This window comes from Asterias amurensis, chromosome 22 (assembly GCF_032118995.1).
Source record: "Asterias amurensis chromosome 22, ASM3211899v1".
Taxonomy (NCBI): domain Eukaryota; kingdom Metazoa; phylum Echinodermata; class Asteroidea; order Forcipulatida; family Asteriidae; genus Asterias; species Asterias amurensis.
The window spans coordinates 12,104,018-12,126,858 of NC_092669.1; the positions used below are offsets into that span (position 1 = coordinate 12,104,018).

General features: G+C 37.7%; 2 protein-coding genes across 4 annotated transcripts in view; one reads left to right on the forward strand and one right to left on the reverse strand.

Annotated features, from left to right (window-relative positions):
- Positions 1-1,499: 1,499 nt before the first annotated feature.
- On the forward strand, positions 1,500-10,640 carry LOC139953538 (uncharacterized). The gene is made up of 3 exons (XM_071952983.1): positions 1,500-1,763; positions 3,174-3,296; positions 5,736-10,640. Exons 1-3 carry the CDS (start codon positions 1,715-1,717, stop codon positions 5,927-5,929), a joined length of 366 nt encoding a protein of 121 aa, XP_071809084.1. The 5' UTR covers positions 1,500-1,714; the 3' UTR covers positions 5,930-10,640.
- Positions 10,641-11,916: 1,276 nt separating this feature from the next.
- The window catches only part of LOC139953517 (low-density lipoprotein receptor-related protein 4-like), a 46,996-nt gene continuing 36,071 nt past the window's right edge, over positions 11,917-22,841 (reverse strand). For 2 of the 3 annotated variants that reach the window (XM_071952955.1, XM_071952952.1), the window contains 11 exons: positions 22,524-22,749; positions 21,570-21,698; positions 20,960-21,140; positions 19,906-20,124; positions 18,906-19,149; positions 16,942-17,083; positions 16,492-16,611; positions 15,612-15,798; positions 14,993-15,166; positions 14,218-14,344; positions 11,917-13,876 (listed from right to left, as the gene is read on the reverse strand). In XM_071952955.1, the coding sequence (XP_071809056.1) occupies positions 13,655-13,876; positions 14,218-14,344; positions 14,993-15,166; positions 15,612-15,798; positions 16,492-16,611; positions 16,942-17,083; positions 18,906-19,149; positions 19,906-20,124; positions 20,960-21,140; positions 21,570-21,698; positions 22,524-22,749 (1,971 nt within the window). In that variant the 3' untranslated portion in view covers positions 11,917-13,654. The remainder of the gene's footprint in view (positions 13,877-14,217; positions 14,345-14,992; positions 15,167-15,611; positions 15,799-16,491; positions 16,612-16,941; positions 17,084-18,905; positions 19,150-19,905; positions 20,125-20,959; positions 21,141-21,569; positions 21,699-22,523; positions 22,750-22,841) is intronic. The other variant, XM_071952953.1, reaches the window with a different exon arrangement.

Below are 22,841 nucleotides of genomic sequence, written 5' to 3' on the forward strand. Positions count from 1 at the left end.
ATCATGGTGGGCAAGTAGTAAAATCGGACGTGAAGTAAACGTTTTAAAATAATTATTCATTTTATGCAGATTACTTGCAAGTCTTTTGACTAAAAATTTACATAAAGTGAATAATTATTCTGAAGCGTTTACTTCACGTCTGATAAGTTGCAAACTACTTCGCACCATGACTTCAACTATAGGTTCCCAAAATACCCCCTTGCCTAATGACGTAATGGGTCTAATAATTATTTACAACAAAAATACTGCAGATGGAAATGTCTTTATAAGATTATACAGCCTCCCGGGAGCCACGAAGCACAAAGTGCCCCCCCCAAAAAAAAAAAAAAAAAAAAAAAAAAACTTAAGACAGATAAAAAACGCTTAAAGACCAGCCGTCGATTTCACCAAATTCTTTCTAACTTAGGATTAATCTTAGGACTTAGGACGGGTTCCATTCCGTATCCAAATACTTAGGACGAATTGAACCCATCCTAAGTTAGGACGGGTCACCGAATATCTGTGGGACAGAATCTCCTGTCACAATACGGCCATTGGAATTAACACATTAAAGACACTGGACACTATTTGTAATTGTAAAAGACCAGTCTTCTCACTTGGTGTATCTCAACATATGCATAAAATAACAAACCTGTGCAAATTTGAGCTCAATATTGGTCGTTAAAGTTGCAAGATAACTATGAAAGGAAAACACCCTTGTCACACGAAGTTGTGTGCGTTTAGATGCTTGATTTCGAGACCTAAAAATTCTAAATCTGAGGTCTCGAAATCAAATTCGTGGAAAAATACTTCTTTCTCGAAACACTTCAGAGGGAGCCGTTTCTCACAATGTTATATATAAAACCAACCTCTCCCCATTACTCGTTTATGCCAAGTAAGGTTTTATGTGTCCACTGCCTTTAAACAGTGAAAATTTTCTGTAAGTCAGGAGAAAAGTAGAGCAAAGACACGTCTCAGACTTTGAAGAGAAAAAAATGGATATGACTTCATTTCAGAGGATAATATTTCACACAGTTCTATAGAAGCATGTGAAATTATTATCTTCTGAAACGAAGTCATATCCATATTTTTTTCTTACAGAGTGAACTTTATAGCGTTTGTACATAACAGATAATACAGTTTTCTTGGATAATACTTCATTTCAGAGGGAAACAATCCACAGTAAGAAAACAAAAATGCTTCTAGTGTGAACTTCATAATCAGTAAGCTTTCAAACTTATTAAACAACGATGTTTTAGTATCCTGTCCTGGGTAGGGTAGGCCGCATGCAGCCGAGTTCACGAAACGCCAGGACAAATTAGTTCTATCTCGAGTTCGGACGAGTAAATTGGGTTCTGTGTGTCCTAACGTCTATCGATACGAAACGGAACTTTTCGAAGTCTTAAGAGTAATCCTATGTTAGGAAGAGTTTGGTGACTACGACGTCTGCCCCTTTAAAGAGAAATTATTACTCATACCACCAACGCATATAGATCGTGACCCTGGCATCAGCAGGCATCTGCGATTTCACTCAACAACAAGACCTAGCTAGACACGCAGTACGAGTTTAGATATCAACTCGTGCAGACGTCAATACTAAGTGTAAAAAACCCTCCCGTTTTTTTACAACCTGACACAAAAACCAGACAGTTTGCAGTCAAAACCACCTCAGTTTCGTCGAGGACTTCCAGTGGACTTTTGCAGTGATACTTTGTACGTACATTCTCTATTGAAAATGAAGGCATTTTACGCGGTTCTTCTGCTGGCTGTGTGTATAGCACGAGGTATGTTTTTCACTTGAACAACGAGTAGACATTTTGTGTGCAGTATTATTTGTGTGTGGTAATTTATGTCAAGATATTATACTGCACGCCTCACTGGTGATGGGCTTCGCATCTTATGAAGTAGGAATGACTCACCTTAGTTCCCAGTATATTTAAGGTGGTTCTGGAAACTTCAGTCCCTTGATGCTTCACAAAGACAGGGGCCCTTTTCGAAACGACGGCTTCGGCTTTGGATTCGGGCTTACATGGCGGCTTAAGGCTCCGTTCTATCGACTGAAGGGCGTGCACGCAAAGCACGTGCAAAATTGTTTAAACAAACGGGCGGGGCCCAACCCGAGCCGAATCGTGGTTTCGGAAAGGGCCTATTAAAGAGCTAATAAATGCAAATCGATCATAGTTGCTATGTAAAGTGTTATGTCACAATACAAATCAGTGTGGTATTACTGACAAAATGTCTTGGGATGTAATGATTTGTGAAACCGACCCCTGAGCCCAATTTCATAGATTGAACTGTCAGTGTTTAGCAGAAAATACTGTGTGACAAATTTCTTTGCTAAGCAAAAGGATGGCTTTGTGGAGGTGATGGTCACCTGTTCTAACTGGCTTGGTATTTTTTATCTATTTTGTTTCATCTTTATTTATCGTTTTTTAAATTTTATGCCAGGACACTATTGGTAATTATACTCAAAATAATTATTAGCACAAATCGGGAAAACCATTACCAACAGTGTCCAGTGTCTTTAAAAACTAAAACTAAACTAATTTAAAAGTTGAGTGGGGCTCCAGTGTCAACAATCAAACCGTATTTTAAATTTTGCCTGGTAACCTGTTTCTGTTAAGCAATACTTTTCTTTGCTGAGCAAGTGTTTGAGCCTATACAGGCTTTATGAAATTAGGCCCCACTGTGACCCCTCCCTAGGAAGCAACTTTAAATAATTATAACACACCTCTTGCTTGTTCTGTTTTCTGGTTGCCTGAAACAAAGGTCACGTGGGGTGAACTAACACTAGTGCCTAAAAAGTGTTTCAAAACAGTGCCTGGTTACATCGCCCTCTCTTGACGTGAACCATGAACAGCAACTAAATAACTTTCTTTCTTTTCCAAATTTCTTTTCTTATTTCACATTTAAGACAGAGCTTTGTTATAAAACAAATATTGACTGGGATAATTCAGTAACTAGTGCATATCTATTCCCCCGAGGGACTTTGAGTGACCCGAAGAGGGACCTATTTCCCGAGGGGAATAGACATACACTCGTGTGGTCTTGACCAGTTGACATTTCGAACAGTAAAAAAAAATAAAAATATTTTTTAGAACTTTGTTTTTGTTTTTTTTGTTTTCATTGCCTGAGCACCTTGGTGCATTTGACACAACTTCGTTAGTTATTATTACTATTTTTGTTTATTGCAGCATCGGCTCTGAAATGCTACACATGCAGTGATTGCCAGCTTTCTGGATTTCTGGCAATTGTCGAGAACTCGGATGAATGCAGTGCTTTCCAAAGCAGCTGCAGAAAGACAGTGTCTAATGGAGGTAAGCTCGTTTTTAAAGGGTGGCTGCAGTGTTTTTTTTTTATTATTTAAACGATTAAACGTGACTTTTTAAACCTGAGATTTTTTTTTTAATTTATTATTTAATGCGCAAGTATTTTAAAAGTGGTTTTCAACAGATTAGGGGAACCCACCCCGCCCCTAAAAGGGAGCCTTCATGTGACGTCATGTCAGGAACCTGAGCCGTCGCGCTCCCTGGCTGTGTGCATATAGAGACGTGTGCACTGTATGGCCTGGTACCTAGGTGCGTGTAGTTAGGGAGCAGACTCTTTTTGCCGACGATATGTTTGAATTCCCGACGTGACGTCGATGGTAGGGGGGCGGTAACAACCCACAAAAGGGGGGGGCATGACTTATTCACTAATTACGCAAGTAAGATATGTCGGGGAAAAAACAAAACACATTTTATTGATGTTCAATACATATATTAGAAATAAATGAGAGCAAAATGAACTGTTTTATTTTAATTCACTGCAGCATCCCTTTAAATAAAAGTGGGTCACCGTTTTCCTCAACCTAACGCTAAATTTAAGCAGAAAGTTTTCATGAATGGATACAATAAAAGTCACAATTGACAGTTCAGTGGAGTTCACTTTAACTGTCGTGAAAACAGCAACAAAACCGGGCACATTCTCTTCAACAAAGTCAAATGTTTAGTGATGTGACAGCGAGTACCAACTACCGCTCTGTTTCTATACAGGGCGAGAGTCAAAATGAAGTTGACTGAGATTTATGATTTAAAAACAAAACACCAACTGACACTCATAACCCCAGTGAAGCACGGTAGTTAAACAAGTATTCTTTCCTGCTTACTTGAAGTAAAGAATGAAACAAATTAATAATTTCTAAGTCTGTTTTACTGAAAGCACTCATGTGTGTAGCTGTCCATTGAATGTTAAAGGCAGTGGACACTAATGGTAATTGTCAAAATAATTATTAGCATAAAACCTTACTTGGAAGCAAGTAATGGGCAGAGGTTGATGGTATAAAACATTGTGAGAAACGACTCCCTCTGAAGTGCCATAGTTTTCAAGAAAGAAGTAATTTTCCACGAATTTCATTTCAAGACCATCTAAACGCACACAACTTCGTGTGACAAGGGTGTTTTTTCCTTTCATTATTATCTCACAAGTTCGATCACAAATTGAGCTCAAATTTTCACAGGTTTGTTATTTTATGCATATGTTGAGATACACCAACTGTGAAGGCTAGTCTTTGACAATTATCAATAGCAGGGGTCGAAATTAAGTGTATTTCCATGGTAGTCAGCAGGGCTAGTGACCAATAATTTTTAGTAGCCCTGATTAGATTTTGGTAGCCCGAAAGACACATTATGTCTCGCGTCACGGCTCAAACTTTACAATACACCAATAACATAGTTCTTTATTGTTTGTGATGATGATTTTTGCATTATTTTTCCACTAGCCCGTCGGGCTATCAAACTGGAAAAATCAGTAGCCCGGCTGTAAATCTGGTAGTCCCGGGCTAGCGGGCTAGTGGCAATTTCGACCCCTGAATAGTGTCCACTGCCTTTAAAGACAATGGACACTATTGGTAATTGTCAAAGACCAGTCTTCTCACTTTGGTTTATCTCAACATTTGCATAAAATAACAAACCTGTGATGAATGATCTGTTTGTTCAGTCTTTTTATCTATTAAGCAGGAGAGTGCTTGTAAGATATTAGCTTAACTGAACTTTTGAAAAAAAATACACTTCACCAACCCCAGTCAACTTCTTTTTGACACGCCCTGTATATAAAAGGAAGACTGTCGACAGATAGCTACGTACATTTTTCCAACTCATTGGAAACCAGGTCTACGAAGAGCATTTTAGTTTCACAGGGTAAATTGTATATTCATCGTTTACCAGAGCGCTGTGCAACCTTAGGAAAAGGCGCTATATAAATGGTGTTATTATTATGTTGGTTGTTAATCCTGAGGTTGTTGGTTCAAATCCCACTCTAGTATTGTGTTCAACCCCAAATCATTTGAAATATAACTTAGACACTGAACACTATTGGTAATTGTCAAAGACCAGTCTTCTCACTTGGTGTATCTCAACATATCCATAACATAACAAACCTGCGAGAATTTTTTGCTCAATGGGTCGTCAAAGTTGCGAGAAAATAATGACAGAAAAAACACCCTTGTCACACAAAGTTGTGTGCTTTGGGATGGTTGATTTTGAGACCTCAAAATTCTAAATCTGAGGTCTCGAAAATAAGTTCGTGGAAAATTACTTCTTTCTAAAAAACTATGTCACTTCAGAGGGAGCCGTTTCTCACAATGTTTTATACTGTCAACCTCTCCCCATTACTTGTCACCAAGTAAGGTTTTATGCTAATAATTATTTTGAGTAATTACCAATAGTGTCCACTACCTTTAAACAATATTTTTCCTTCCACCTATCTCAACCCTACAGTTGTTTCTCGCGGATGTGCAACAGGGATTGAGTGCGGTGTAACCGACTTACTCGGAAGATGCAGGGATGGGGCGGACACAAACTGCCAGATCTGCTGCGACACCGACAACTGCAATGGCGCCGTCGCAACAAAGGCCTCCCTCGTGGGTCTCGCCCTGGCACTTATGACTGCTGTGTTCAGTAGGTACTTGTAGTATCTCGGGGGATCGAAGACACACACAAGCTTAGAGTTGATGTTAGAAAGTAACGGTTAATCATGTTTAGGGGACTAATTATTAACAACGATCTGGCATGACTCAAAGTCCAACAGTTCATTACTCAAAGCTGTAAGTTAATTTTGGTGTTATCTGAAATAGTAATAATTATAGTTGACAATCATTATAGCTAGCTCCGCAGGACTTCTAAGCTCAGAATCTTTACTGGACCGGAATCAAAATGAGACCACAAATTAACTTTTCATTTTAGGCATTTCTTTCAAGCAACTTAAAGGCACTGGACACATTTGGTAATTGTCAAAGACCAGTATTCTCACTTGGTGTATCCCATCATAAGCATAAAATAACAAGCATGTGGAAATTTGGGCTCAACTGGTCATCGAAGTTGCGAGAAAATGATGAAAGAAAAAACACCCTTGTTGGATGAATTTGTGTGCTTTCAGATATAGGAATAAAATACTTCCAGCTAGAAGTCTTTTAAAGGAACACGTTGCCGTTTGTTATAAGATGCAGTAAAATTAGAATATAATGATCCACACACATTTGCCTCGAAATTGCATGTTTTTCCTTTTACTTTGCGAATTAACACGGTCGGCCATTAATGAGAGTCAAAATTTTGACTCCCATAAATGGCCGACGGTGTTTGTCGACGAATAAAAGGAAAACCACGCAATTTCGAGTGATACTTGTGTGGATCATTATATTCTACTTTTAAAATATCTTTCTAATCATTTGCATTTTATAACAAACGGTTACAAACGCTTTTGAAAGACCATCTCGTCCGATCCAAGGCAACGTGTTCCTTTAATACTTTAGTGAGAAATTACCTCTTTCTCAAAAAACTATGTTACTTCAGAGGGAGTTGTTTCCCACAATGTTTATACTATCAACAGCTCTCTAATTTTGTTAAAGTTTTTAAGTTAATATTTGTTTTGAGTAATTACCAAATGTGTGCCTTCCCTTTAAAGCCATTGGACCCTTTCGGTATACAGTATTGTCCAAAGGCCCACACTTATATCTAAAAGGTATAACAACTTCTATATCAAATAACAAACCTGTGAAAATTTAGGCTCAATCGGTCATCGGAGTCGGGAGAAAACAACGGAAAAACCCACCCTTGTTTCCGCGCGTTTCGCCGTGTCATGACATGTGTTTAAAATAAATTCGTAATTCTCGTTAACGAGAATTTATATTGTTTTGCTGTTTTCTCAAAAAGTAAAGCATTTCATGGAACAATATTTCAAGAGAACTCTTTCATCATTACCTTCTGTAAACCCTGTAAATTATTTGTAAATCTGTGAACTTTTTTTTTCTGAACCGAAAGGGTCCAATGGCTTTAAAGGCAACCGGCTGAACCACATGCAAAAGAAACACCTTGACCCAACAACATTATATTCTTTAAGTTGTAACTAGCATCCCAAATTAAAAGAATGCAAAACTCATATACAAAAGAACTTTCTAGTTGGGTTTGGCCAAAAGCAAGTTGCGTCGTGGGACAGAGCCTTTGACCAAAACAACAGGCATTCAGAGAGTCAACTCTTTGCACTCACAACTCTACGGAAAAATAATACTCTATGGTTGTCTCAATGACAGAACAACAACCCCTCTGGCCTTCACATCAGCGGACCATGAAATGAATCCAGCCCACGATAACAAAGTTTACAAAAAATCTTTGTTTATCAAACATAAAAGTTACCCATGGAAATATTGTCAGTGCACAGCAACAAGTTGACAATAAAACTGGTTTATTCAAACCGATTCGCCCCCTCAATAGCGTGGTGTCAAAAACGAACCAACGCCCCAACAGCAAGCGCCAGCTTTATACACAAACATTTGGTAGGTTGAGAGAGAAAGAAAAACAAAGTCTAATGTTACTTTAACTTCCGATATGTAACATGATTTCCTGTAACTTGCGATTTGCCATTGTTCCTCAAATGAAATTGATACTTAAAGGAACACGTTGCTTGGATCGGTCGAGTTGGTCTTTGAAAAGCGTTTGTAACCGGTTTTTATAAAATGCATATGGGTAGAAAGATGTTGAAAAAGTAGAATACAATGATCCACACAAACATGCCTCGAAATTGCACTGTTTTCCTTTTACCTCGTCGACTAACACGTCGGCCATTTATGGGGGTCAAAATTTTGACTCCCATAAATGGCCGACCGTGTTAGTTCGCACAGTAGAAGGAAAACCACGCAATTTCGAGGCAAACTTGTGTGGATCATTGTATTCTACTTTTAAAACACCTATCCAACCATATGCATTTTATAAAAAAACGGTTAAAAACGCTTTTTAGAGACCAACTCGACCGATCCAAGGCAACGTGTTCCTTTAAAGAACATGCACAAATTCTCATACCCAAAAAAAAACGTCTTCCTTTAAAGGTAAATCTTTGCTAGTTCATCCAAAATTGTATGGTACTCAAAGGGGTATGCCTTTAGCAGTTATTCGAAAAATGGTCATAAAAAAAACTTCCGTGGTAAAAAGCACTGCAGCTGTTGGCAAATGTAAAACATTTTTAGAAAAAACAATTCCCTTCAAAGGGATGTGGTTTTAGAGAGGGATTTAAAAGCATTTACTTACACCAAGGAAGTTTTGGCAGCCAATGTTTCACACATTATGTATTGTCTAATCTTTCTGATGTAATAACGGTAGCGATCATAACCATAAACTTTTTTGTAAACTTGTTTGAAAAGGAAGAACAATTATTAGTAGCTAAGCAATATATTGAGGTGTTACAAATACAAGCTCCTACAGTTTTGGTAATGCACTAGTCTTGTACTCCAGGCTGAATGAGTCTCTATGCTATTTTCAAGTAGGATTTGAAACTTTGCATGGTGGAGATAAGTAATAGAAGAGTTTGTGGTAACACCATGGCTTCTGAGACGATCAGAGCATACTGATCGAAACGTCGAGTTAAACCAACGGTTCTTTTCAGAACCACCCCAACTCATTTAGAGATTATTACATGGTGTTACCGCAAACTCTTCTATATGCTATTTTTTACTATTTTTTACTTATTGTGCCAACTTAAAGAGTCTTTTCTTTCGGATCGATTTGTTTTTGGCTCATACTGTTTTTATATCTGTATGTCGTTGTTTTAGTTGGTCTTTTAAAGACCAATTTTTTTTGTTATCTTTGAGTGGAATCCTCAATATTAAACAACTTGTTTAGAACAAAAAAGGTCAATTTGTAAAGTTCTGTCGAGTTATTTCCTGTTTATAGTTCCTCACAAAACTGTCTGCGACTATTTTGTCGGCACTTCCAATCCTGTGTAATGCTATACACTGGCATACATCCAGTAAGTACTTAAGGCCAAATAAAAAGATGCAGTTAAAACCGGAACAAACACGATCCAACAGGGTGGCTACAAAGTTCAAATATCTCCACCTTGAGAGCCTAACAAAATGAACCTGTTGAATGATGTACTAGTGTAAACACAGTGTATTGCTTACAATTTAGGGGAATTCCTTAGACTGCAGCACGCAATAACTTACTAGGCATTGTTAATGCATAATGCAATTTTAAAATGTTGATGTTTGTTGGTGGTTGTTGGGCACCTCTGAAAAACAGTGTTTCACTGAGAAGTCACCCAAGGGTAAATAATAAATATATAAATAAATAAATGCATAATGCATTAAATGAGGCATACAAAATAACACATCCAAAGTGAGACCGGATGTTGGTGTATCCCTAACTTGTCAATATCTTAGTTCATGGTGCTAGTCAAAAGCAGTACAACTGTTAGACTTGATGACAAGTCCTTAGGCGCTGCATATTTCTAACAAATACACATTCTGCCGTTGTTCATGAAACAGTCACAGTGCGATTATATATTCATGCAACGGTCGTTGGTAGCGCGTGACACACGTACTGGGATCAATGATGAGTGTACCCTCCCCGTGACTACACCGTGCTTAACAATTACCGACTTAATTTCAAGACTATACAACCGTTGGCTCCCATGTAGCCAGGGATCACAGCCAAGTTTACAACAGGAAACAGCAGTAGAGGGACCACCTTTAAAGGGGATGCAACTTTTCATTTCAAACTATCAAGTAAAATACACAAGATACATCTGGTTTGGAGAATTGTGTTTATATGTTTTTTATTTGTACAATTTGCAGCGTTAAAATAAATTAGCAACAAACGGTGTTTTGTCTACTGCAAATGAGCGTACAGAATAAAAGCTTATACAAAAGGCACTAGCTATGTTTGTTAAGCTGACAACTCTGTGAGTCCCATTATGCGGCCTTTAAAGGCACTGGACACTATTGTTAATTACTAAAAATAATTATTAGCATAAAACCTTACTTGGTAACGAGTAATAGAGAGAGGTTGGTAGTATAAAACATTGTGAGAAACGGCTCCCTCGGAAGTGGAGTAGTTTTCGAGAAAGGTAATTTTCCACGAATTTGATTTCGAGACCTCAAGTTTAGAATTTGAGGTCTCGAAATCACTCCGTGAGACAAGGGTGTTTTTTTCTTTCATTATTATCTCGCAACTTCGATGACCGATTGAGCTCAAATTTTCACAGGTTTGTTATTTTATGCATATGTTGAGACACCATATGATGAGGCACTGGACACCTTTGGTAATTGTCAAAGACCAGTATTCTCACTTGGTGTATCCAAACAGTTGGTCTCAATTGGTCATCGAAGTTCTATGAGAATAAAGAATGAAACAAAACAATACAAAATTCCCTTGTTGCACAAATTTGCATGCTTTCAGATGCCTAATAAAAGGCTTCAGGCCTGAAGTCTTTTAATAAGTGAGAAATGACCTCAGAGGGAGCCTTTTCTCACAATGTTTCAAACTATCAAAAGCTCTCCGTTGCTCGTTACCGAGTAAGTTTTTATGCTTACAACTATTTTGAGTAATTACCAATAGTGTTGAATGCCTTTAAGACATTGTAACAATGAACCCACACAGGAATTCTTTAAAAAAAGGAAAACAATTTACAAAAACGGACATTTCTCAAAAACTGTACAGACAGTTCAATATAATTTTAAATGATATCAAAATCTATTTTTACAAGATAATGGCTAGAAAAAAACTACCGGTACATACAATTTACAAATTCTCAACAAGAGTGAAAAAGACTATGAACAATTGAAAAACATCTTCAGAAAAAAAAGCTGATGCCATTTTTCCTGGTATCAAATATGCGCTTGATTAAAAGAAATTTGTCAAAACTTAAAAGATTGTTAAATTCTACAAGCCTTCTATGGTTTAGAAGAGTTAAATATTTAAAGAAATTTAATTTGTTTTTGTCAGTAATTATACAGGTTGGTTTGGGGTCATCAGCTGCTCCAAAAATGAATAAAAAAAAAAAAAAGTTTGCAATTTTCTATTTATTCTACTCGGACACTATGTTGATTTTTTTTTTAATTCAGTTAAAATTCTAAAAACATGTAGTACTTTTGCAGAAATATGCGACTAGGATTCAAAAATGTTTAATCAAAAATATGTTCAAGATTTTCCAACAAGTACTGGATGAAAAAAGGTACACTTTATAATGAATACTTTGAGCTGTGATTAATCAAATTAAAATAAATAGTACCATAAATCAATCATTTTGTCAAAACTTGATATAATGTTATTTTTGGTATCAGTAATAACTGATAACCGATACAAAAAATATATATAAGACCATTAAATTATCAATAAGTCATGAAACATATGTGTACCTTCAGTTAAAGGAAACGTTGCCTTGGATCGGTCGAGTTGGTCTTTGAAAAGCGTTTGTAACCGTTTTTTATAAAATGCATATGGGTAGAAAGATGTTATAAAAGTAGAATACAATGATCCACACAGACATGCCTCAAAATTGCGTGGTTTTCCTTTAACCTCGTCCACTAACACGGTCGGCCATTTATGGGAGTCAAATTTTTGACCCCCATAAATGGCCGACCGTGTTAGTTCGCACAGTAAAAGGAAAACCACGCAATTTCGAGGCAAACTTGTGTGGATCATTGTATTCTACTTTTAAAACATCTTTCCAACCATATGCATTTTATAACAAGCGGTTACAAACGCTTTTTATAGACCAACTCGTCCAATCCAAGGCAACGTGTTCCTTTAATGACTTATCAATTGATTATCAATATCAGCAACGGATCAATGCCCCAAAGTATTGATTCTTTGGATTTAAAATATTTTCTTTATTTGTTTTGATAAATAAGTGAAAATCGGTCAGACATTCATTATTGACGACTTAGAAGTAGTTTAGTAGAGCAGGTCACATTATTGACTACTGAAAATGTTTCTCAAACTTTGTTAAAATACACATTTTATTTTCGTCAATCCTTGAGTATTATGTACAGACAAATATCTATGCCTATTAATTAATTAAATTCAAAGAGGCAGTGGTTACAAAATTTTCAATATTTAGGCCAAATAAAATAAAGACATGTTGAGCGACCCCTCTTGCTTCCTTCTTGAAGACCGCCATGTTAAAAAAAAAAATCTCAAATGAGCAGCCGTTTGTATAAAAACAATTGTCGGAAGGCCTTTTTGGAAAAAATGAAGAAGAAAAAAGGCCCGGCTCCTTCTTTTTTCCCGAAAAGGGCGGACGCTAAACATGTTTTTTATTTTCTTTGGCCTTATCTTGTCATGCCTGTATCTGAAATATCAGGCAATTCTTTCATTTATAATTACAAAATATATATAAAAACTCTGGACCATAAAAATGAATATTATTAGAATTATATATACAACAAAACAAAACGATGATCATGCACTTACCGGGGCAACAGAGTTGATAAAAATGCAGATTCGTTGGAGAACATGGCGTCCAGGCTTATACATCAAAGAGCATCAAACGCAAATCCTTGGTCATTGGCTCGGTGCCCTTGAAATGCTCCAGTAGAAATTTACAATTCCCTCAGAGGAGAAAATGCATACAGACCTGATTAATTTATCCAGCAGACGAATTGAAAAAAAGGAGCGTTTCAAAGAACCGCACTGTCCTGCAGTGTTGAACTCAAAGTAACTGGAAACAAACTGGGCGTGTTTCATAGAGCTGCTCAGCAGACACAAAGCGAGGATGGGTCAACGATCAAACCTTGAAAACATTTTGATCATCAATGATACGAAACAGTCGTAAACCTAAACTAGTTCACGGGAGGATAAATGCTGGAATACTTTCTCGACCTTTGTCAACTCATTTCCCCCTCAGCACCCCCAAACTCTGATGGTAGCCTGGTCTGACGTTAAAACTGTGCTGGCTTCGGCCGACTGGCTGCGCAATCCTCATCCAATGGAACACAAGCAAACACTGTTGTACATGTATGATCGGAAGTGGCTTTAGGGTCAGCCGTCTTACAAAAAGTCCCAAGTGTAATTTACCACCTCATGAGTCAGACCGGCATTGCTGTCATGTTCGACTTTGAAAAGTTTGCATCGTCAGCTAGTAGCCCTCATCCACAGAAAAACCTATAAGCAAGAACTGTTGTACGATCTGGATAGGCTTTGGGGTTAGCCGTCTTAAGTCCGCAAATACATATTTCCTCCTTCGGAGTGGAAACGGTATTGCTGTCATGGGCGTATTCTAAAAGTTTGCATTATCAGCAAGCAGCCCTTGTCAAAAAGAAAACCCAGGTTTTTGGGGCGTAAGCCTTCGGAAGTCCGCAAATATAAAGGTCCACCTACTGAGTGAGAACAGCATCGCATGTCTGAATTCTAAAAGTTTGCATCATCAGCTAGCACATTGTTCCCAGAGTTGACGATGAGTAAGAATACCCACACGCCCCTGCTGTATCGTCGTCTTGGCAACTGGTGGCGACGTTGAGTGGTTTGCAATCTTGCTTGCCGTTGTCTCTTTTTAAAGGTAGCTCGCCGCCGGGCTGCGGAGGAGGTAGCATCTTTGCCACCTCTTCGTTGTTGAGTTTGACGACGAGGTTGGCCTGGGAGATTCTACTCTGCTGTTGTGTAAAAATAAGAAAACAAAAACTGGTGAGAACTCTGAAGTGAGTGTGGGTTAAAAGACCCTGGACACTATTGGTAATTGTCAAAGAACAGTAATCTCACTTGGTGTCTCCCAATATAAGCATAAAATAACAAACCTGTGAAAATTTTGGCTCAATTGGTCATCGAAGTTGCGAGAAAATAATAAAAGAAAAAAAAAACACCCTTGTTGGACTAATTTGTGTGCTTTCAGATGCCTAAAAAGTCTTCAGGCCTGGTCTTTTAATATTTGTGTGAGAAATTATCGCAGTCTGTTATTATATTAAAACTATGGTCAATATGAATGTAAAATACTTACTGGCTTTGAGTAGTATTTCCAAGAGCACGGTTGCGTCTTTGGTATGATCGTGATTTCGTTTGTGATGTGGTTAAACCTCGGATTTGAGAAGGTCACGATAGGATCAGCGCGGCATACCTGACGCTTCCTAGTACAAGAAGAAAAAAATCAGTTACAACGAAGGAAGGATAATTGAGAGGGTGTTTAAAAAATGCTTATTATGTCCCAATTATAAGAACCAATTACAAAGAAAAATGTTACGGTTTACAAGGTGCTGTGGCACATCTGCAGTTAACCACACCAGAAAACACCTCTGGTGATTCCGATCGGCAGAGTGTGTGTTAGAGTCCCAGTTGTTACACCTGGGGTCGATTTCACAAAGAGTTAGGACAAGTCCTTTGAGATATTAAAAACTTAAGGGTAGTCGAAGGTTAGGATGAGTTACTCCTGTCCTAACTCGAGATAAGACTAGTCCTAACTCTTTGTGAAATCGGTCGGTGACCTTTAGCAAAACACTTAACCATGATGTTTCATCCTTCGCATAAGACGTTAAGCCGTTGGTCCTGTGTGTTGTGTAACGCATGTAAAAGAACCCAGTGCACTTATCAAAAAGAGAAGAGGTTCACCCGGTGTTCCTGGTTTGTTTGGCTGCATATTGCGTCACAGCACCTTGAAATATTTTAAGGGAAGCTTTCTACCATCATTATCTTCAAACGGTGTAAGTTTAACGTAAATCGGTGGACGTTTGTGTTTAATGTCATACAACAAAGTATCCAAACCCTTTAATGCTACTTACTGGTATCTCCTCCACACCACAAATACGATAAGGAGTAGAACGAGAAACAAAAGGAGTAGGATTCCAACGACGACGAAGATGTAGGAGCTGGTGTCTGGCGCTAACTGTCCCGTTGCTTGATCGCCGTATGTCCTTTGACACAAACCAAGTTGTTGATCTTCCAGTGAACACCTGCAGAAGACAATAACAAAAAAAAGAAAGAAAACAAAATCAGTTTTAATTTTGTTTTTTTTACCCATACACCGATGTGTGTTAGCACTGTATACTCAGTACTTTCCCCGAGTCCTGTGAAAAAATATCACAGGTATGTTACTCGGGTGGGATTCGAACCCACGACCCTTGCAATTCTAGAGCAGTGTCTTACCAACTAGACTACCAAGGTTGCCCTGTAGCTAGAGGCGGTTCGAATCCTATGTTTTGGCAGCGAGTACCGCAACGATATAATAGATGTTAAATTTGCATCAGGGATAAAGAATATTAATTATGTTTTTCAGTTTTGGAATAAATTTTAAAGGGTTTGATGTTATGAATCATAACTTCTTGATTTGTGCAACTTCAATGTTTGTATGAGAGAGATTGGCTGTTGCCAGCTTGGCGTTTATACCCGCCTGTTAATTACCTTGGTATTTCGTTACTTAATCTCGTCGTCATTCCCGGGTTGTCTGGGATATCGTTGGGATGCTTAGATGGTTCGTTGGTAGCCTCTTTCGTCGACAGGGGAACATCATTGGGAGAGATGGTCACGTTTACATGAACAATAGGAATACGGGGTGTTGGTGATGGAGGAATTATAGGTCCACCTGGCCCTGCAAAAAACAAGAAAAGGTTATTAATTTTGGTTTTTACCCATATACACCGATGTGCGTTAGCACTGTATACTCAGTACTTTCCCCGAGTCCTGTGAAAAAAAATATCACAGTCATGTTCCTCGGGTGGGATTCGAACCCACGACCCTTACAAATGTCCCTAAGCCAGTCTGTTATGTGACATTTGACCTACAATCCCGACTAAAATGCTTGGGCCACCCATTCCTAATGTTACATAAAACCATTCCTTGTCCACTTTCCCCGACAATAAACATTCTTTCCCCTGCTCTCTGTTCCCCCGCTCATGTTGACTGCAATGCAGAAGACCGTTCAATGAGAACCAACATTGAAAGGGGGCGGGGGGGGGGGGGGGCACAACAAGATATGGCAAGGATTGTAGGTGGTCCAAAAATAGGAGGAGTGAGAGAAGAAGGCGGAGGGGTACTATGGTGGGGATTGGGAAATTTTTTACTACACAAAATGCCCGACTGTGTAAGTACGCAAAGTAAAAAGAAAACCACACAAATAGAGGCAAAAGTTGTGTGGATCATTATATTCTAGTTTTAAAAACATCGTTCTAACAATGTGCTTTTTCAATCAAACGATTTTAACCGCTTTTCAAAGACCAACTCCCCCAATCCATGGCAACGTGTCCCCTTAACACCTGTTTCTGACAAGTAAATGGAAACTTACTTAGAGAACATTCTCTTGCGTCTCTGTACTGCTCGTCGGGGCAGGCGCATACATGCCCCTGAGGGCGGGCTAGGCACAGATGGCTACATCCTCCGTTACCGATGGCGCAAGGGTTCAGTCCTGGAAAGTCAAGAATTCAGAGTTTCAAAATCTCACAAATTATTATAAAACAAAAAAATGAATTTTATTTTAAAGTACAATATTTCTATGCATTTATGACAGAATTTATTCTTATACCACAGTTTCACATTTCTCATTTCCAATTAGGTGACCAGCTTGTTGTCTTGCTTAAGGACACAGGTGTCATGACTGGGGCTCGAACTCACACTCTGCTCATCAGAAACACCAGAGTTTGAAATCAGTGCTCTTAACCGACAGGTCCAATATAATTATTATTATTATTATTATTATTATTAATATTATTTGTTCCCTGAAGACCCTCCTATGTACCTGTTTGTCTGGCCGGAGTCACCATCTGAATATTCATCCCTCGGAAGGAACCTGGCAGTGATTGTTTGTCTTGTCCCGTTGTCTTATCAACGGACTCTATGGTTGACGTCTGCCAATCAGTCCAGTAAATACGATTTAAATACTAGAAGAGGAGCAAGGGAAATAACTGCATTAGATTTCATATTTTAATTCAAAATCAAAATAATATTGTGACCTAAAAGACTGGCTAATCTTAACTTAACAATGAGACTGTTAAAAGTAAAATATGTTTAATTCAAATCAAACTGAATATAATTGTGACTCGAAAGTCTGCTAATCTTAATTTGGAAACGGGAACATTAAAAGTAAAATATATACGTACATCTACAATTCAATGAAAGGTCAAGAGAATATAAATATGCATTGAAACTAGAGTAGCAATGGAAAAAAATAAAACATGGCAAAGAAATAAATACTTTGATAAATATATAGATAAATATACAATAATTAATAAATACTTAAATAAATGAAAACAAATTAGTTTTTTTTGCCAGACAGTATAAGGCATATAGATAGAAAAATATATGAATTGTTGAACATCTAACAAATTTATAAATAGATAAATCATTTGATCAATCAATAAATCAACAGATACAAATCAAATAGTCAATAAGCAGATAGATAAAAGGACAACCAAATCAATATAGAATTAAATAAGTAAATAAAAGCAAAAGAGCTAATATTATTATTGTTATGAAATATGGAACTCTATAGAAAAAAAAATTAGGGAAAAGACCGATGACAAAATCATTTAAAGAAGACAAATACTTCAAAATGCACAATAAAAATAATACAAATACTTAGACATTTATAAAGCGCATAATGCAGTCTGAGACTCGTTAGGCAACACATAAAATATATAAATCTATACAGTACACACTCAGCCCTCCCACTGTCTTCCCAATCAATAATAAAAATAATAATAATAATAATAATAATAATAATATCAAAGTCTAATATAGCGCATGTATCTACCAAACAAGGTACTCAAGGCGCTGAGTATAAATGCAAATTTTCAGAACGATAGGTTATTTCAACGATGAATTCCGAGACCCAATTATTTAGCACCTTATGAGGGTTTACAAGGTGCTACGCCGCATACAGCAGCCATAGCCAATATCATCCACTGTTAATTTAATAGACAGTAGACTATGCCAGCATGCAATGAACAATTTAAACACAGTTGTGCCACCATACAAAATGTCGCAAAGTTCAAATCAAAGTTCCTATTTCAGAAACAATTGGTGGCTATGAACCAATAGGAGTAAAGTGAGGACAAAGGATGTTCAGTATGAAAGGATGGATTACTAAACCCTTTAAAGGAACACGTTGCCTTGGATCGGACGAGTTGGTCAAAACAAAAGCGTTTGTAACCGTTTTTATAAAATGCATATGGTTGGAAAGATGTTTTAAAAGTAGAATACAAAGATCCACATAAGTTTGCCTCGAAATTGCCTGGTTTTCCTTCTACTGTGCGAACTAACATGGTCGGCCATTTATGGGAGTCAAAATTTTGACCCCCATAAATGGCCGACGTGTTAGTCGACGAGGTAAAAGGAAAACCACGCAATTTCGAGGCATGTTTGTGTGGATCATTGTATTCTACTTTTACAACATCTTTCTACCCATATGCATTTTATAAAAAAACGGTTACAAACGCTTTTCAAAGACCAACTCGACCGATCCAAGGCAACATGTTCCTTTAAGTGGTAAATGCATTGTAGGTATTACAATGCAGGGAAATATTGAAAGGGTAGGATAAGAGAGCAAGTATGCATCATGATGCAACTAACAATGGTCAATAAAAGAATAACAAGATCAAAGATGATATTAAAAATAAGCAAGAGGACCAAGTGGAGAGAGCGAGTTATTAAATACATCTGCAAATGAAAAAAGTTGAATGATGTTTAACCATAATAACTTACCAGCGTCACTCCGTACGAATGCGTCATATTCCTCGTCAACACGCTACGATACTCTCCGTTGAAGTCGGCAGTCTCTAGTTTGTCCAGATGAGCGTCCGCCCAGTACAGTCGCTTAGTTTCGTAGTCTATCGTCAGACCGTTCGGCCATTTCAGGTCCTCGCTGATGAGCGTGCGACGGTTCGTCCCGTCGAAGTAGGCACGCTCTATTTTAGGATAGGTCCCCCAATCGGTCCAGAAGATGTACCTACAAATGACAAAAGAAAGTCAAACATAATAGGTTTATTTGTGTTTGATTTTTTTCTGAATGTTGGCAGTCACCCAATACTGTCAATATCTTTGCTTCAAAGTTTTTTAGTTTTTTATTTTGTCGCCACAAGGTGTGGGCTTCAATAAACTATTTTCTAGGGGCTGTTGCCACCTACTCCTGGGGCTGAAACATGTTACCCCTTTTACAGTCCATACGGATGTGGGCTAGGGTATCATCAATCAGAAGCCTGGCTGGTAGAGCAGAAAGTACTACCTCCCATACTTTCGGAAGCCATCATGGTAAAATGTACTGATTAAGGACAAAAGTGTCACGACCGGGACCTGAACCCACCCTCTGCTGATCAAACACCAGGGCCCAATTTCATAGAGCTGCTTAAGCAAAAAATTTTGCTTAAGCAAAAAATTCATTGCTTAGTAAAATCAGATTACCGGCCAAGACTCCGTTCAATTGTAATGCTAAGTAAACAACAGCTTAATACTAGTCATAAGCAATGTATATGGCAGGAAATTTTGGCCAGTAACATGTGTAAAATAAGCGAGCTATTTTCGTGCTTAAGCAAATTTTTTGCTTAAGCAGCTCTATGAAATTGGCCCCAGAGCTTGAATCTGGTGATCTCAACCGCTCTGCCATGACTCCTTTTCCACTTACCACAAACTGAGCTATCTATCCCTTATGTTGGCGATCTCCCTATTTTGTTGATATCTTTGTTTCAAAGCAATGGACTCCACTCACCCTTTTCGTGGATACACAACAATGGCTCTCGGCTCGTCCAAATTGGTATCGATGATGACCTTACGAGATGACCCGTCCAGTCGTGACACCTCGATCTTATTTCGACCGGTATCCGTCCAGTACAAGTTCCGTCCGATCCAGTCAACTGCCAGACCTTCTGTAGTTCCGAGACTCGTTGAGACGATCGTTTCACTATTGCTTCCATCATAGTCCACTCTCCTATAAGAGTTGAATAAGAAATGAATTAACTACTTTATGTAGAATGGCAGATAACTAATATAGTACGGCGAATAAGTACATTGTGTGTGTACTATAGTACAGCAGGTAGCTAGTAATGAAAGAACTAATATATGACGGCAAATAATAAAAAAAAGGTTGTTTACTTTATATTGTGCTCTCTCCAGGCGAGCCTGTTTGAGGGCGCATAACAGTAAAAATGCCATAAGCAAATTACACAGAAACAGTTTAAGAAAAAGTGCACCAGTAAAAATAAGCAAAATAGAATTCAAAGCATTATAATACTGTAAACAACAATGCAACGAATATAAATCATACAAATAACTACTATAATATGGCAGTTTGGTGATGAAGTAACTACTGCCGTAGTTTCAACCACAAATGAGCCCCTTTGAAGTGTAGGTTTGGGCTGAAAATCAATTCCCTTAAACCACCTGGCAAAAACACAGACATTCAATATACAGTTTATTTCATACTCTTTTTGGAAAACAGCTCAAAAAGAGTATCAGTACATAGAAAGGCAACACAATCAATGTCATGACATGTGTTTAAAATAAATCTGTAATTCTCGTTATCGAGAATTGATATTGTTTTAATGTTTTCTCAAAAAGTAAAGCATTTTATGGACTAATATTTCAAGATAAGTCTTTCACCATTACCTTCTGTAAACCCTGTAAATTATGTATAAATCTGTGAATTCGTTAATTTTTTTTCTGTACCGAAAGTGTATAATGGCTTTAAATCATTGGAGATAGCATTCCATAGACGTGATAAAGTTCACAGCAAAGATATTTATGAGTGAGATTGGCTTAAGTACCTGATGACGTTTAAGAAGACATCGGTATAATAGATGCGTTGCTCCACACTGTCAAAGTCAAGAGCCACTGCGCTCTCGATGTCCTCACGGATAGGCAAAATGACGTCAATGTGTTCATCCGTATCCATGGAGATACGGCGCAGATTTTTACTCGTTGCAAATAGTAAGAACGTTGATGGAACTGAGTGGGGAGAAATTAAAATACAGTACTAGGGAGTCATCAGCTCAATCGGCGTGACTCTATGGGAGTAACTGATCGACAGAGATTGAAATAATATTTAGATAGAACGAAAACAATATTTGGATGGAACAAAAGAATTTTGTATGCTCAAAATCATTTATTTCAAACTCTTGGAATCACTCATACTCAAGAAATAATTTTGTGCGCTTTGATAATTTCAAAATATTATTTGAAATAACAAAATGATTTTGATGGTGCAATTGTGGGTTTTTTGTGTGTCAAAAAAAAGTGAAAACAAAAGTGAAAAGATGAAAAAAAACCCCCAAAACAGCGGGTTTCATAAAATAATGTACAGTGTCTTAAAAAAGTCTTCATGAAGGTGTTACTAAGCATTCTTAGGCTCTACTTTCACAAAGCGTAAGGACATACCATTGGAGACACAAGTGACGTGATCAGGCTTCAAGTTGATTCCAGTTGGACAGGCGCATGAATATCCCATTGGGTTTGGCAAACAGAGGTGGCTGCAGCCTCCGTTATCGTCCCCACACCGATTCACACCTTTTACAAATACAAACAGTTGAATAATAATTACACCGAAACAACAATAATTTAGGCGTTAAATCTTTTCTCCCATGTAAAAAAACTGCCCCCTTGTATCCCACCTGATGTCTTAAAACCAGGTGAGCAGTTATATGTACTGGCCCAGCTTCAAGCTGTTCCCTTTTGGGCCATTCTTTAAGCTGGCCCAAGTTACCGGCCGAAATTTCTTGAATTGAAGTATTCCATAAAATCTCAAAAAGCTTTTCAATCAGGAAAATACAGGAAAGCATACATTAAACAAAAATTCAACAAGTAAATAATAAATTTGTTGCATAATCATAATAACAGCAACATTTAACGCACACTATGCACCGTCAAAGTGCCCTTGGCGCCTACAACAATACAACAAAACAATTAACACATGAAAAATGATGATGATTCAATTACAATGAGTGAAAAACGGACATTAAAAAGAAGTAAAAACCATATTATACATTTAAAATTACATAGACCCTTAAACATCATAAAAACAGAAATATATTATAAAGACATAAGTTTTAAAACAGTTTTTACGCATGATCTTGAATTTTTTTTTGTAACTGATAACAAATGACACATGAATGAAGAAGCTTCCATCCAAAATTAAATAAAAACATAGAAATTTGCGCAGACATCCAGGCCCAAATTTCTACAGCATATAGCATACAAGTATTTTATAGCCTTCGTTTTCACTTGGTGTATTTTGGGCAGGTGCCTGATTGATTTCTTGGAGAAGTGCGCATTGTAAATCAATATTATTATTATTATTATTATTAGTAACACGTCAGTCTCATTTTGTCTTACCTCTCTTATTAATATCCACGGCAATGATATCCATCAAGTCAGGCAGGTTCTCCCGGATACTAATCACGTTGTTCCCGGTGCGTTTATCGGCCCGCCGAATCGAATCCACCTGCCAATCAGTCCAGAAGATATAGTCTCCAGCTTGCGTCAAACCGTAGGGATGGACAACGTCCTTGGTAACGAGAGTCTGTCGGTTTGTGCCGTCTAAATTTGACGATGCGATGAGCTTTAAAGGGAAACAATTAAAAACAAGGATTTTAGGAAATGTTAATACTTTTTTATTATATTTTGATGATAGTTAATAAACGGTTTGGTTCA

Coding starts and splice junctions, on each gene's coding strand:
- LOC139953538 (XM_071952983.1), top strand. CDS start 1,715: ATGAAGGCATTTTACGCGGTTCTTCTGCTGGCTGTGTGTATAGCACGA. Junction 1,764..3,173: donor GGCTGTGTGTATAGCACGAG/GTATGTTTTTCA, acceptor TGTTTATTGCAG/CATCGGCTCTGAAATGCTAC. Junction 3,297..5,735: donor AAAGACAGTGTCTAATGGAG/GTAAGCTCGTTT, acceptor TCAACCCTACAG/TTGTTTCTCGCGGATGTGCA.